At 31.1% G+C, this 16,972-nt stretch overlaps 1 protein-coding gene across 2 annotated transcripts; it reads right to left on the bottom strand.

Annotated features, from left to right (window-relative positions):
* Positions 1 to 80: 80 nt before the first annotated feature.
* On the bottom strand, positions 81 to 16,696 carry LOC123679059 (cullin-3). Of its 2 annotated transcripts, none has more exons than XM_045616406.1 (10): positions 16,256 to 16,696; positions 15,577 to 15,774; positions 9,783 to 9,968; positions 9,495 to 9,698; positions 7,938 to 8,117; positions 6,506 to 6,883; positions 4,649 to 4,819; positions 2,730 to 2,837; positions 2,538 to 2,662; positions 81 to 1,156 (listed from the first exon to the last, which is right to left on the bottom strand). In XM_045616406.1, exons 1-10 carry the CDS (start codon positions 16,319 to 16,321, stop codon positions 451 to 453), a joined length of 2,322 nt encoding a protein of 773 aa, XP_045472362.1. In that variant the 5' UTR covers positions 16,322 to 16,696; the 3' UTR covers positions 81 to 450. The 2 variants fall into 2 exon arrangements, with proteins under 2 accessions (XP_045472362.1, XP_045472363.1); XM_045616407.1 differs by lacking the exon at positions 16,256 to 16,696 and adding an exon at positions 15,827 to 16,032.
* Positions 16,697 to 16,972: the final 276 nt, after the last annotated feature.

The raw sequence follows: 16,972 nt of genomic DNA, 5'->3' as shown, positions 1-16,972 counted from the left end.
CAACAATGCCAAAATAAGATTTTCTAAAGGACTTGAAATCTTTAGTGTCAATTCATGAAATTTAAGGAAAACACAAGGCGTATTGTAAACTTATTTATTTCTCAGCCAAGGATGAAACCAATGAATCACTATACCATTGGAAACTTTTTAATTTGAAAATATACATATATTGAAAAAAAAAAAAAGATTCAATATTTACATAATTGAACATTTTGAATCTGGAAATCCAGAAAAATTTAATATAACTGGAAGAAAATGCAGAAAACATGCTAACGAATAAAAAGATAAGAACAATCATTTCTGAATAATTTAATTATATTAGATTTCAATATGAATTAGCTATATGGGTATGACAGATCACTAAAGCGGTATAATTTGCACAATCCATAGGCGGTCACACCGCAATATCAGACCCACAAAAAGTTCACTTAACTGATTACCAAAAAGTGTTCATGCAACGTAAGTGTAAACTTTTCGATCTTCGGGGGTACGAGCAAGGTATTCTCGTTCGATAAGTCCTTCTATTCGTTTCTTTATTATAACTGGCGAGGGCAAGAATCGACTCTTTAGTTGTTCCGTCACCTCCGTGACTAAGATATTGTGCGCCATTCTTTTCCTTGATTTCATTATTCTAACTATAGCTGCTTCTATTTCATGTTTTCTATCCTCATCCACCTTATTCCTTGTTTCCCTTCTCTCTGGTTCGCTTTCCCCTTTTGCAGCCACTGTTTGAATTTTCACTCTGTGCAGTTTTGAACTGAAGGAATCATTGACATAGAACTCATGATTGGATTCAATCTCTTTAGTTTTTGGATTTTTGATTAATATCCTTTGTGAGGCTTTACCCATTGCAAGACTCTGTAAAGCTCTGATAAGGTCTCTTTCGGGGATGTCACTTTCATTTTGAATTTCTTCATATGTTAATTTATCGTGGTTATTAAAAAGCATTAACACAACCATTTGATAAGTTGAAACTTGGATTATGTGTTTCCTTGGTCCACATGATCGATTTGAAACAAGGCTAGTTGAAGAAGAGCAAGCTCCTTCTTTGTCTAGATCATCCTTCTTAGGCCCATAGAAAACGGCATTAAGATCTGCATTGCCAAGTTGTGGTTGTAGAGTAAGCTGACGACCGCTATGTTTTCCCAAATAAAATCTGTGATGAAAAAAGAAATTACTCAAATTGCCTTTATCAAAATCCTGAAGATTTCTAAATAATATTCACTAGTCATAAAATTGAAAATTTTTTTTCTCAAACAATTCTCCAAAGATTTATTACTGAAAATTATCAACCATAACACATTGGTGGTGGTTAGGAACCACCAACCTCAGAGTAATAAAAATAGATAAAGGGAGTATGAGTGTCCCCATGGTTGTCAGATCATAATATATTTTCAAAAGCGCAATGATATTTTGTTAAGAATGTGTTTTTTGAGTTGTTGTGAGAAGTGTGCTCTTTGTGAAGAAACCTGTGAATTGAGATATCGTATCACAAGTTGAATTTTGATTTGCCTCCATTCTCAAATTTGTTAGCACATGTTGAGGACAACATTTATTTAATGAGAAAAAATGCATGCTATCTCTGTTTAATACTTTGAGAAACTCACTAAAGATATAAAAACTCCTTGATATGATAATACAATAGATATTTCCGCTAATTCAACAACACTTTTGATCTTGTGAACAATTTTTTTGATTTCTAGCGAATCAATATGTTGAAATGATTGTAAAATTAAAATACACTTCTAGGGACTGAACAATTATGTAAATCACAAATACATAATGGGAAAAATATATATATTCGCAGAATGTATATCTTCATTTAACAAGTTGTTGAACCTTTATTATAGTTATTTCCATTTTTTTAAAATTTATTATTATATCACATATAGAACTCAAGTTAATGGCTTTGTTTTGTATATTTGAAGAAAGGAAGTAAATTAATTACTTTCTAAAGAACTTTGCCTTGAATCCTTAAAATTTTATATCTGAACTTCTTATCGCACTGTCTTTTTCTTGTCTATTTCGAAGTCTAAAGGATTGTTAAAAGGCGCAAGCTTTCAGGCCAACTACTGGCGTTTGAGTCAAGTAAGAAATTCAACCGAACTTTTCCCCTCGAAATGTCAAAATGTTCGTCGACCATTTTTCATCTATTTGAAGTGGTGTAACCCAAATGAAAAAAGACACCTTCTATAACAGTGTCCAACAATTTTTTGTGATTTCACTACAGAAAATATGATATTAATCTCTCAAATATTTGAGAAAATGACCTCAAAAATAATTTCAAGGTTTGCAGGTCTGTAATTAGTCCTGAAACAAGGATAAAAAAAGCAAAGTATAATCGTGACTGACATCTATCAGAAATCAGCCTCAAAATAGATACGAAAGAGGTTTTTTTTATTCAGGAACATACGCCGCAAACAGACAACTTGCATCCTTAACAGAGAAGTGTCAAGTGTATAAAAACTGAAGGCTTTTTATTGTGGATAGGAATTAAATTCTGTCCTATTTTCAATCTGATATTAGACGGCACTCACCTACGAAAACTTTCGAAAGCGGCAAGTGGAACAGGTGGTATGTGACACTTAGGGGTGGCACTCTGGGTTGGCCAGAATCCAGTTGTCAATACACGCATGAACAAGTCGACGCCACATAAACTCGTCTGGAAAGAAAAGATGCAAGTATTAAATGAGAAATGCCCTTATAGCTGACCCAAGTGTACCTATTACCTCTGATTTGGCAATATGCTCTTTGAATTCATCCATTATTGTATTAGAAACTGTCATATCTTTGAACATTCCTTCTAGTTTTGAGGTGAACTGGCAGCCACATTCCGTCTAAAGTGGAAAAAAAATAAATTGTATTATTTAAACAGACCAATTATATATCGTATTTTTATTGAACAGAAGTGGGTCTCTGATGGGTACCAAGCACTGCACTTCTAAATTGTAGTTATTCAAAATTCCATAGATATCTAAATTTAAGATATGAAAAAAACTAACACTTTCATTTGATATAGCGTTTTCCAAAACAGAAAACTCATTCCCTTTTCTTGCAATAAAAAAAATGTGTGAACCATGAATTTTGATGTCAGTAATACTGACCTAGTCTACATTCTTTCATGCCATTTAATTTTCAAAGAACAACACCGGCTTCTTTATGCTGCTGTAATCAACATGTTGAAAATAATTTTGTAGGACTTTATATATTAAAAAATGTCGAATTATTTTCATAAAACCGTAGAGGTATTTTTAAAGCAGATAAAGTAGTTTCAAAATCTAGTCTAGATAAAGTAGTTTTAAAATAGCACTGTCAATTCATGTTTGATTTAATGTGAGAGCCTTTACCGTTGGGTAAACAATTAGGTATGTTGCTATGACGATGGGACACAACACCAGTTCTCCAGCTCATACTAGTTTTGAGCAGAAGCTCATTTAGAATTCATATTCAGAAAAAAAAAAAGTAATTTTTGTAGAAAAAAATTATGGTTTAAGGAGAGATTTATAAATGGATGAACACCATACATAAAACTTCCCTCAATTTTGTTTAGAAAAAATTGCACCTTTCCTTTTTATCTACATCAAGGCCATCTGTTCCACTGTTGCAAATATTCTGTCTTCATCATTTTTATCATAAGTTTGATTGTAATAATTGTAATCACAAGTTGGATTGTTAATTCACATCATGTATGAGAAGACTACATTTTATAAAGAAAACGGTCAATTTCATGATGTAGTTGTACAGGATTTCACAATGTGATATTCAAGGAAGTAAAAGGAATTCTTGTTTTAAAGAGCCTGTTTTGAGGGAAAATTCCTTTTTAATTTAAATTATTTTTGTCACCAAATTGGCACAATTATCTACTATACTAACATGGATCTGTCATGTAGTTTGTTTACAGTGCACTGTATCAATAATTCATCGTATGTTCTGCGTATTTTACAATGGATAAAAATATTGAACTAAGAATTTGTCGTCTTACACTTTTTTCTGCAAATGGAATTTCCTGTGATGAACTGCTTTGATCAATATTTGTAATGAAAAGTGGAAAAAAGAATTTTTAAAAAATATAAAAGAAACAAATTAAAAAAATAAATATATGCATGTGAAAGAAGATAATGGCCGTGAAAAAGTGAGTTAACAAAAAAACTAATGACCATATAACATAATTCGTCAAAAAAAGTGGAGAAAGTATGTCAAAGTCAATCAAAAGTGAAGTGGATGTTGACAGTTATTAACACAGTGCACTCATAAATATTGCCGAAGATGAATATTGTCTCTTTTCTTCAATCTGCACACAATGTTCCTGGCGTTTGAAAAGAAAAAGAATGATAGAAGAAGAAATATAGAACAAAGAGAATCCCAAATTAACTCAAAGATTTGTAGCATTGAAGTCAATAGAAAAAATTTCAAAATGAAAATTCTTTACGTATGTCTATTGTTGCTTTTTTACATAATGTAAATTGTTCTTAACATTATACATTGAGTTGGATTCAACACATAACAGAATTAAAAATGCAGCATATCATTATTCACTTCCAAGATTAGTATTCTATTGTTTACCATTTCCTTGATAAAATTCGATTTTTCTCTTGCTCCCTAAGAAAATACCTGTGAAATAAGCTAATTGCTGTAAATGAATTCTTACCTTCAGCTTTGAGATCATGTTTTTCTCCCAATCATCACTGACTGATTTGTTCAAAAGGAGTCTTTTAGCTAGATGTTGTTTGTAATACCTTTCAAAAACATCTTTTTCCTGGAGGAATCTGAATAGAACCATTGATTTATCGAGAACTGTTTCAATCTCCTGTTCTGTCATCTGAAAAAGCAATAAGCTTTTGTCAGTTTGTATTTTGGAAATACTATTGATACTCAAGCTGCAGAAAATGTAGTTATTTTATTATAGAATTTCAACAATAACATGAATAATTTTGAAATTATTATATACAAGTGGGTTAAGTAGGTTATGATTACATATATTATTGTACTTTCAGGGCGTTTCAGAATTCGGTATCAGGATTTTAGGAACGTATTTTCTAGATGAAAATAAGGTAATATTGTGCATAAACATGGCACTGCGAGCACTTTGTTACCGATATACAAAGTGTTGAAGTTACAAGCTAAATTAATACATCATAGGCATTCACCAACTTTCAAGTGATACTTGAAAACGCACCTAAACATCAAAATGAAGATAGCAGTCAAGGCCTACTGATTCTTTATCATTGTTTTGTTGAAAAATGCAAGCAAATTGAATGAATCACTTTCTTCTTGATAGGTTGATGCGTGAAAATTATAAGAGACAAACCAGTTTATGAACAAAGAATTCATTTAATATGTTAGAATCCACCAGCGGCGCACTACAAAGAAGTTTATGGGGCAAAAAAAGGTTTGACCCATAAAGAAATATCTCCCTGTACATTCTTAAAATTACCAAGCATTCAAAACAACATTTAATCCTAACATAAATCAATTAGATTGATATAGTTATCGATACATATTCAGGTTATGGTCCGTATGTCACCTTGGTTACTATGGTTAGTAAGTTCGTGGTCCATATATGTCAAATTCCTCAAAAACCTGTGACTATTTCCTCAAACTTCGATGAGTTATCTGTCACCAGAGCAACCGTACTTTTATTCTGATTAGGATCGCTAACCACGCCCTCTCCGGTTGGCAGTTGTCATTTTAATTTTCAGATTATTGTTTATGAATATTTTTCATGACATCTGACACTCAAAAACTTTATTATTTTAAATATGAAACAAATGCCTTTCAAAGCCATTAAGAACTATTAGTTATTTAAAAATTAAAAGAGATCAACCATATTTATAACCTCCAAAATTCTGTCAATGAAAAATTTATGATCATGCTTAGTTGACCATTGACAAGTGTTAATCGGTCTGTAAATACGAAGCAGGTCAGACATTGAAAACCTCTAGTAACCGCTCTTAAATTCTCTGCGATATATGTACCATTCCCTTAGTATCTGGTAAGTGACACCATATGTTTTTTACAGAAACAACCATTTTCTGTTTCAGCAGGAAGTATTTATGTAAGGTAGTCCCAAATATTTTTAGTCCAATAGGTGGCCGAAAATGTCCCCTAATGGACTATGAAAAATTTTTGGGATTACCTTACATAAACGCTTCCTATCAAACAAAAAAAAAAAAGGTTGTTTCTGTAAAAAACATATGCTGTCACTTACGATACTTTGGCGAATATGTATCGATATCCATGTGATGTCATTGATGCCAAAATAGGTGAAATTGAAATTTGTCAGCCTGTTTGCGTTTTACTCTTTAGTTTGCTTTTGTGTTGAGCAATATTTATGCAAAGTGAAAATATCCAATTTTTATGTACTCAATAAATAATTATTCGAGAGGAATTGAGAAACTTGTCGCATAGCCTCTTGTGAAACCGTTCTCTTACGCGGCTCCGATGATAATAATAAAAAACTGAATCAGAAACATTTAATTATAATATATAAATAAAATTCACTCACCCCTTTAACTCCTTTCTTCAATTTATCATCAATAAATAATGACAAATATTCTGGTGATTTGGGATTTAGGTTGAGGAAATACTCGAAATCAGATGCAATCATTTGCTTAAAGATTTTATCATTACTGAAAGAGTTCTTCAGGAAATGATCAAATCGATCTTTAAGATCCAATAATGATTGAACAAATGTTATGGCATTTGTTGAAGAATTATGATCATCCTCCTGAACAAGAGCTTTGCCTTGTTCCCTCAAATATTGACTAACACAGTCAGCCATGGTCTTCAAACCATCCGTTACTCGACCAAAGAGTTTGTACATACATGCCAGGTCTTCGGTTTTTTGATTCTTCAACATATGAACCACTCCAGAGTTTTCCATCTATAAATATATCCAATTAAAATAGTTTGCCTAAATTCTCGGATATCTTCAAAAAATTGTTCAATTAAATTTGAATGTTGAAGAAGTTTGGAGGATTAAAACATTTCAACTACATATAAGTGTATAAGTGATCATCACAAAAATGAGGAAAGTACTGACGTGAAGTCAGGAGTTTTTGAGTGTTTGTTCATTCATGAGTCAATTGCACCCTTGGAGACCGTAAAACTGTACATATATAGTATAAATCATTTCAAGCTTTGTGAAGAATTTCGTGTCAATAACGTCATCAAAAAAATAGAAAATTCAGAATATCGAAATTTCTATTTCTATTATTTTGATGATTCTTTCAACACAAAATTTTTCACAAAGCTTGAAATGATTTTATAAACAGGGTGAGTCTTTGACTTGTACATATATCTTAACAGTAAATTCTTGAGATATAGGGGAACACTTTTTCCTGATTAAACTGAAAAATATTTTTTTTATGGATTTTCAACAGCCAGTATCTTTTCAACTGAGCCAAATCGGAAAAAATAGTAAGGACAAAAGTTTTTCTTCTGACCTCAGGAATCTACTGTTGGAATTTATGTGCAAGTCAAAGACTCACCCTGTATATACATGAGAAATCTCAACCTGATCAGATATGTAATCATTAAAATAGTGGGTATTTCTTCTTCTTGAGCTTTTTAAGATTATGATAATAATTCTCAAAATTTTGTACAGAACTTGGAAATTTTTATTCCATATAAACATTCAAAATCACAACTCAGTCAGTTCTGAACTCACGGAAATATTGTTAATTTTTTTTTAATATTCTTCTTAATTTTCTGTGGTTCTGATTATGAGATCAAGAAATTCCGCACAAAGCAGAATTGTAATTCTACATCCAAATACAAATTTTCATCTAGATCAAATCTGCAGCTTTGAAATTAACAAAAAAAAAAAATTTCTAACGTCACCTAAATGAGATAATATGGAATTTGAATATCGTAAAATTTTTTCTCTCACAATACAAAAGTTTACAATCTCATTAATTGAAAAGACAGATACTCACTTCAACTATAGTTTTCATATGTTTCTTTATCAGTTCCTCTTCAACTACTTCGACGATTCTTGGTTCTGTGGATTCATCCAGGTAATGTTTTGCCCTATCAGATTCTTCATTGATTCTTGTTTCTACTTTTTTTATGTAGACTGATGCACTGTTCTCAGCCAAAAATTTTTGACTCTCCACCTAAAATGGACCATAAATATAAGAAAATGTCAACTTTGTTTGAAAAGTTTAATATTTCCAGAAACTTTTGGTAATGTAATCACTTTTTTATTTGCCACCTATTTTTTCCTCAGAGTGATCTATGTTTATTACTCTAGGATGTTTTCTAATGTCACTACAAGGAGAATAATATTTCATTAAATGTATTTTGAGATTTTAGTGAATATGTTCAACAGTCAAGACATAAAAGCTAATATTTTTTCAAATAGCCTTCTTCCAAAATTGGAGTTTCATTGAATTTAATCTAATCAAACACAGATCCTGAAATAATTTGCAATAACAATAGTGGAGTAACTAAAAAATATTTTCTCATTTATCTACACTGACAATTTTTTTTTTTATGTGAAACAGTTACTAATTTATGGAGAATTCATTTCCTTATTGTTCAATATGTTCTGTTATAAACGTATATGAAATTCTTATCTTTCATGGATTATTACGTCCATAATTGCTTGTTTGTCGATTTGAATCAACTCTTCACTGAATTTAAAAGTGATTGTATAATCGGTTTACTTCCAACTAGAAAATATGTTGTAAAAGCATGGTTCTAAAAATATCATAATTCATGAGCAACAGATACTGAACTGCAAGATTATTTATTGAAATTACTCGTTCCCCTCATGTACAATTGCAATCTTGTCGTTTGATCCTGTTGAATATATAAAAACAATAAGATCTTTTGAACTGTTTTAGCATTTCCATTGGTACATTGTAGGGAAATATTAGATTAAAGGATTCATATTTAGTGATGATACTGATGTTCGATGCTGTTCGAGAACACAAGATACATGTGCAAGACCAAGAAGCAGGTGCAGTTAAAGATAAAACACACCCAATTTCGCATTATTACAACATGCAAACCATACTTTGACGTGAAATCTAGGAAATTGATGTAAATAAAGTTTAAGACAGCACCTTTTAGATCATAGTGAAAACCTAGAATAGATACTATTCAATCACACCAAAACAATAAATGAATAGCAAACAAGGAAAGTTGATATAATTTAGATCATATTCACGACACTTTTTTAAATAAATGGAAGAAAAGAAGAATACCTACAAAAAGTATAAATAAGCCCCAAATTATAGTACTCCAAATTCGTCAACAACAGTAGCTGCTTCGTCAACTTGTGGCTGCCATCTAGCCTAATGTGCCCTGTAAAGTATTAGGTGGTTCCGCTTTATAGGACAATGTTATGTTATGAATGAATTCATGTGGAAATAGTATTCAATCGCCATATGAACTCACAAGTACGCCATGTGTACATGCTTGTTACATAACATTGATGTTGTACCAACCTATCAGGAACAGACCTATAAAATAAAAACTCAACTTGCCTTGTAGAATTCTGCAGATTGCTGTAGAAAAGGTCTCTCAAAATCCTCTTCATACACCGATCTGGAGTTAATTCCAAGGACCATGAGCATTTGACAAGCGTTTTTAATTGAAATTCGATCCACTTTTTCACCTTTTCTCTCCCTCATAACCATATCAAGCAGTGTTTCTCTGAGATGATCCCTTATACAACCATAGCGTACAACCTGAAAATTCATATTGAAGCTTTAGACTAAGCTTTTTTTATGAGTTTTATAATCCAACCTTTTTGGCAATGGTTTACTACTTACCTGGTCCCTGAATATAATGAGACCCAAATTGTACACGTTGTCTACATCATTCTGCTGCACGTAGACCCGATCCATATACATCAGTATATCTCTGATCATCACCATCGATGTTTGATGATCATTCCATGCTTGGTTCAAAGTCATCAGGAAACTATTATGTAATGATCTCAAAACATCTTCACGCACCTGAAAATAATGTATTTATATGAAAAAGATATGTTAAAAAATCATAAAATTGAAAAACGCTGAAGTAAAAGGAGAAAAATCAACGGTTACATAAACACAATAAAACCTAGTAAGTAAAAACAACAAACCATATAACAAAAAACCAAAGAAAAGATAAGATTATCATCACCCACAATAGAAGATAAAAATTAAGAGACAAATAAGAGAATTGCTAGTTATGAGAAAGAGATATAGATCATATAAATTTCATTTTTTATTTGGTTTATTCAATTGAAACTACAAATCAACTGAATGAGTTGCTTCTGTAGATAAGATTTTATACATTTACCAAACCTAGTATAATTTCCACATAATCTCAAGATTCAGTTCAGTGTCCACTTTCTAGATTTGAAAATTATGCCTAATTTTTTTATTATGACGTCGTAAACATCCATCTTTCTCCATCCAACAGAAATTCATTTTTGTAAAGATTGTTAGTCATCTAATATATGAGTTTGTTCTGGTTGACAGCAAAATTTTGTCAAATTTAGTAAATTAAAAATCCCTGTAGATTTTCCTTCGTGAAAATTTACTCAATCCGACCCTGATCTTTCTCCAATTTTAGTAATAGAATTAGCCCCGCCTACTGGTCACTTTTTTTCTAGCCCGATAATAGCCCATAGCGTCTCCCTCTATTCTATCTCGATGCTTCATTCGGACGGTCGAATTTTTGACAGTACAGTTCCGAGTTAACAGTTGTGCCGTAGAGGAGCAGCTCACACAGCAAAACCTTTCTGGCCGTCTATCCTAGCTTGGCCTTGGCCACCGTTTTCGCCCACTGGCTTCGTTTCGACCACGACCGTTTTCGCTTGACGTTGTCGTAAGTGATCCACTTTTCATCGCCAGTCACCAACCGCTTCAAAAATGATTCGATTTTGTTGCGATTCAGCAGCAATACGCAGATGGAAATTCGGTCAATGAGGGGTTTTTTACGTTAACTCGTGTGGTACCCATACATCGAATTCCTTCTTGAGGCTAGGGCTGGGAATCATGAATGAATGATTTGAATAATCATTGAATAATTATTCGAATAATTGCATTTTGCATTATTCGAATAATAATGAATATTCACTGAAGTGTTGAAGAATCAATGACTACTTTTCTATTCATGAATAATCAGTGAATAGTCGAGTATTCACTGAATAGTTGAATAATCAATGACTAGTTTTCTATTCATGAATAATCAGTGAAGAGTCGAGTATTCACTGAATAGTTGAATAATCAATGACTACTTTTCTATTCATGAATAATCAGTGAATAGTTGAGTATTCACTGATTATTCAGTGAATAGTTTTCTATTTAGTGAGTAGTTGGATATTTATGAAGTTACGAATGAAAGTTTGAATGATCAATTGACTCACTATTCAGGAATGATTAAAACAAGGTTTTGTGATTCACTACGGACAAATCGTTTTATTAATATTAAAATTACTGGAAATTACATAATATTGAAATTGATAGATACAATTCAATTAAAATTATTCATTTAATAGTAGTAGAAAAAGGTATTCAGCCAAAGAAAAATTAATAAAATTTGGTTTTCATCAATGAAAAAATATAAAAATGGAATATAAGATTCTAACATATGAATTTAGCAATAAAGAGTTGTAATAATAACAATATAAGATTCTACATTCGAAAATGTAACCTTGCCTTCTTATTCCGTATGCATTGCTATTTCTAGACATTGCTCTATTTCAGTGGTCAAATATTGTTTTATGTATTCTGAATTGCGAACCGACGAATATTTATATTCTTTTAAATCTATGGTCTTAAAATGTACAGAAATCGACTGAAGTAACATCCTTCCCTAACAAAACTGAATCAGAAAAGTTTTTTGAAAATTCCGTATAATTGATCACGAAGTGTATTCTTGAAGAATTAAATGTTCTCAGAATCCGCTTGATCATTCTTTTTGTACCTTTAGACCTGTAAAGGGTCTATGTAGATTGTATTGTCCCAGTGAAGGTTTTACTGCGTCTATTTAAGGATCTATTGTATTTTGTACGTTGTCATGTGATAAAAAAATCTCTGTATTTACAAAAGACAATTTGATTATAAAAATAGGACAATTTTTTCGGTAAAACCAGAATACTCCCGACTTTTCCAGGAATAACGAACGTTTTCACATTTATGCATCATATTATAGTAAACTTTGTTCAATATTACCTGTTCGTTAAATAGATCTTTTAAATATTTATGCATATTTTTTGCTAGATCTCAAAGAAGATCTAGTCCAATCATGGGTGACTAGGTTTTTTGAGTAGAATATTCAAATAAGTATTAACTGAATAATCATTGAATATTTTTTAATATTCATTGAATAAACATTTATATCATAAGAGTACAGAAAATATTCGATTATAAACCGAGTCACGAGAGAGCAACTCGACTGGTGTTTCGCGAAATACGTCGAGTGAAGAGGTTCGTAATGTTCGTATAATCAAAATATAAATTAAATTTTTAATTTCTTATTTATTAATTGAACTATAATCGTAGCGCTGCCTTTTGCAAAATTCAATGACATTTCACTGAACTTGACTTTTATTTTTTTGGCGAACGTCCAATTACGTTACTGTGGAAATGATCGCAATACGCTCTATTAGTGATGACGTCACACACCGCCATTTTAGTTCTCCTGTTAGTGTTCGGAATCCAAACAAACAAATTGTCATTCAAATTAGTACGTTGTCGTTGAAGAAATTGGCTTATTTTGACAAATAAGATTATTTAAGGAACGATTTTACCATTAATTGATAGACAGAAGGAACGAGATTAATGCCGTAAGTTCGAACTTGAGGTTCAACTAATAAACACGGCTCTTTACAAAATCTGGGGAGTGATACAGGATTCAAAGTTACTGGTATTAACCTCGTTCCTTCTGTCTATCAATTAATACTGAAATCGTTCCTCTAATACTCTTATTTATGAAAATAAGCCAATTCCTTCAACGAGACCGTACTAATTTGAATGACAATTTATTTGTTTGGATTCCGAACACTGACAGGAGAACCAAAAATGGAGGTGTGTGACGTCACACTAATAGAGCGTATATGGCGAGAGGCAAAACACCAAAACGATTATACCACGTCGCAAAGGGTATATTCACTCATCAAAACGCTCGGATTTTATTGGTTCATTAAAACATTAGTTTAATCACTGAATATTGACTGAATATTCATTGAATAATCACTGAATAATCATTGAATAATCTTTGACATCGAAATTACCGGAACGGAATCGACGAAACCAAAATTGAACTTGATTGGCTATTACAGTAGCAAGATCATTAACACTTTTTACATTTTCAGCCGTCTGGCTTGCATTTTCTCCTCTATTGAGAAAAAAACAGTAAAATATAGTGTATTTTCTGTTCTGTCCACCTTTGACGCGCACAAAATAACTGAATCAACTTATCACAAAACTATCACAAAAGTTTTTGTAGTACGAAATCTCATCTTTCTAACGCCACCTAGTGAAACCCATTTGGACTTATTCAATGCAAGATAGATAGCTCTAGTCTATCGTATATATTTAAGATGTAGTAAAAAGAAATCCATTATTTTTCGTTTTCACCGTAGAGTTATGGATTCAATTGGATCAGTTGAATCATTGCAATTTTTTCAAGCTAGCATGAATCACCTAACAGATTCTTTTTTTCTGTGGTTAATTAATTGATCCAGATTAGCTGTATTAAAAATACTGAAATTTATTGGCTTTTGCTTGTAATTTGCTAACAGATAGCTAAAAACGTAATGTCCCATGTTAGAAGTATAAAAACTGACAGCACAAGATTTCTGAGAACCAATAAATGAGTTATTTAATAACTTATCAGTGTTGAATATTCATCATTTAAATGTGTGTTCCTAATTCAATCAATTCTATTATTAGACATATCATGTGATCATTATCATTTTTCCAATTCGATCGTATAACCTATATATTATTGAAAATTATTGAAACAATTACAATTTCAAACAAACATTTAGGAAATATCATTTTGGCATTGGACACATCAATATTTCAACAATATCTCTGAAATTCTGAGAGAAATTCATATGCATAGCCTATGGGATAACTAACTCACTACATTCAAAAGTTTCACTCAATCTTATTGTTGTAATTTGGTACAATCATGTCTTGAAATCTTAATCATCCACCAGTGATCAGAAAATATAGAACTATCTTTGCAATAAAAATCATCTCATTTACTTCGAATTCAATGCCCTTAATTTAAGGGATTCACAAAATTTTAGGGATTTATTTTTAACAATAAAATAACCTTCCTCAATGAATATCCATCGGCATAGTTTTTTGTTATTCATTATGCTTTCTGGTCCTTAGCTTCTAAAAAGAATTCCAGAGTATTATTTCCCAAGAAGACATGATTCACGCAGAACTAGTGCACACCTTATATTCGAAAAGGCTCAAATTCTCATGGAACCTTTAAACTCCCAACCTGTATACGCATACCCAATTTCATCAAAGGTAGAGCACCAAATATTGAGATCCCAAGTACTTTCCACTTGTGCTTGCACAACACCTACCCTTTGTCTAAAAAAATCGAACTTCATACAGCATTATATATAGCCCAAACGAAATACCCATATGAAATTTCATTAAAATCAGAAAAAAATTGTAGAAGTTTGTTACCAAAATGTGCGCTTGTTACCAAAATGTGTGGACACACAGATCTACAGACACGAAACCAAAGATGTTCAGGATGATCTTGAAATGCATTTTGCGAGCAGAAAATTTTAAATATCAAGATTCCAACCAAAGAATGAAACAAACCAAGGATTGAAGAATTCCTGTTAGCCAAAAGTAGCATTATAACAAGTACTAGCAATTTATGAATTCCATCTTCTAGTATGTACTTGCGTTACTCTTAAGAAAGAGATGCTGGGTACCTCCAATATTCAATTTAAATATTTATATTAAAAATAAATACACATTTCAAATTTGGGTAATGTTTTTATCTACAACAGATAGATGCTCCATTTTACTTTTAGGCTTTAATTCTTAAAAGGGTGTCATCCCTAAATTCTGATAAGTATGAAATTACTTCAATTTTTTCCCATAATTTGCACCATTTAAAGCAATCATATAATTATATTGAACTATTTCTAAATACAATAGAAAAGCAATTTTGTATCTTCACATGTTCAAATTGTATAAGATAATACTTTTAAATACTATGAGATTATAAATTTATTTAATGTGTTCAAAATTAAACAACATTTGGAACTCCCATACTTTTTATCCTTGGTTAATTGGTATTTTATCCAAGGTACAAGAACTAGAATTTAACTAAAAATTAATCTCTATTGATCAAGAAAGATGAGTTTCTATTCAATTATTATTATGCTCTGAATGCCTTTATCAAAGAAAAGTAACAATAATTATCAATTTTCAAACCATTTGTACAAATACAATTTAATTTTCGCTCTCTCAGGGCAAAAAAACATTTATTATTTATCTAATGAAGTTCATTATTCTATAGTATTGGTAAAAAATCAGATAAACTTTCCAATGCAATTTGGTTTTTTTGCAAATATATAAAACTCACCTTTGTCTCCAAATGCTGAGTTACAACTTCTTTCAAGCCAGTATATAATCTCTCACCATGTTTGTGTAAGACCATAGTGTATGCATTGCGATACAATTCCTCAAAACTCAGACCAGAATTATTCTTCTTTTGAATTTCTTGAATAGCATTCTTTAGTAATGCCCATATACTCTCCACGTACTTTTCATCCATTGTCATCTGTTAAAAAAAAAACAAATTATTGTTGAATATGTTGAAGAATTCTATTCACATTTCTAATTAAATCTCCAGCTTGTTCGAAACTTCTTGACGAGTCTGAGGAACCGTTCATCTTATAGAAATTAAAAAAGTTATATGTTTTGCTATTGTTTGTCACATGAAATGAAGTTTATTTTTCCAATATTAAATGTAGAATTTAGCTCAAAGATGTAACATAAAATTTGACTATTATGGCCTAAATGACAAATGACAATTTTTGTTTCGATGAAAAATTCTTTCAAATAACAAGTAGTTGGTTAGTGAAAAGTCAATGTATCAATAAATGAGAATGTTAGAAAAATTATACTAAATATTCATTTCGAACAAAACCATAGATACAGTTGAAACAAATTTTCAACAAAATATGAAGTTCAAGTGCAAAGTTAATAAACTCTGTGTGGAAAACGAAGTGAGTTGAAAGGGAGAGCATTACTTTACTCACTGGAAACGCACGAATTCTCATCTTTCCTTCTTTTTTTCCCATAGCTCCACTCTTCATTGAAGACATTTTGGAAGGATATTATTTCACGTTCAGTTTCCTGTGTTGTTCAATATAACATAATTTATTTGAAAAATAGAGAATTGTTTCAATCAATTATTTAACGTCTTTCATAATATGATTGATTTTACACACAATACATCTTCTACCGATATCACTGAATATATTGTGGTATCAACAAAACATGTCTTCAATACAAAATGTGTATTTTTTCCTTCAATCCGAATGATATAATTGAGAAATTATTAATTCACACTTTATATTTACGGTTCCAATGACTCAATAAATGAACGTACAACGAATTAGAAAATGTTATGGAATGAAATACACGGCCATTGTCAAAAATGTCAAAATATGGGAAAGTTATCTCAGGTCGTTCTATTAACTCAATGATTCGTGGCTTTCTGTAATAATGCATTCAGAAAATTGGTCAGAGTGATTTTGTTTGAAGTTTTCTTATCAAATTTTAAAGAATCAAGAAAAATAATTCCTCGCTGAAGGAAAATCATATATTTGAGTTGAATTATTCAACATTTAAACTATTATGAGTTTTTCCTGATATTTTAAATTTACATTCATTATGTATAGAACATAAATAATCCAACAATGTTTAACTTATTATTGGTAACATGAAAATATTTTGAGAGACGATCAAAAGAT

Source organism: Harmonia axyridis, chromosome 4, assembly GCF_914767665.1.
Source record: "Harmonia axyridis chromosome 4, icHarAxyr1.1, whole genome shotgun sequence".
NCBI classification, from domain to species: Eukaryota; Metazoa; Arthropoda; class Insecta; order Coleoptera; family Coccinellidae; genus Harmonia; species Harmonia axyridis.
Note: the sequence above shows the minus strand (reverse complement) of the source record. Positions and strands in the feature narration are given on the sequence as shown.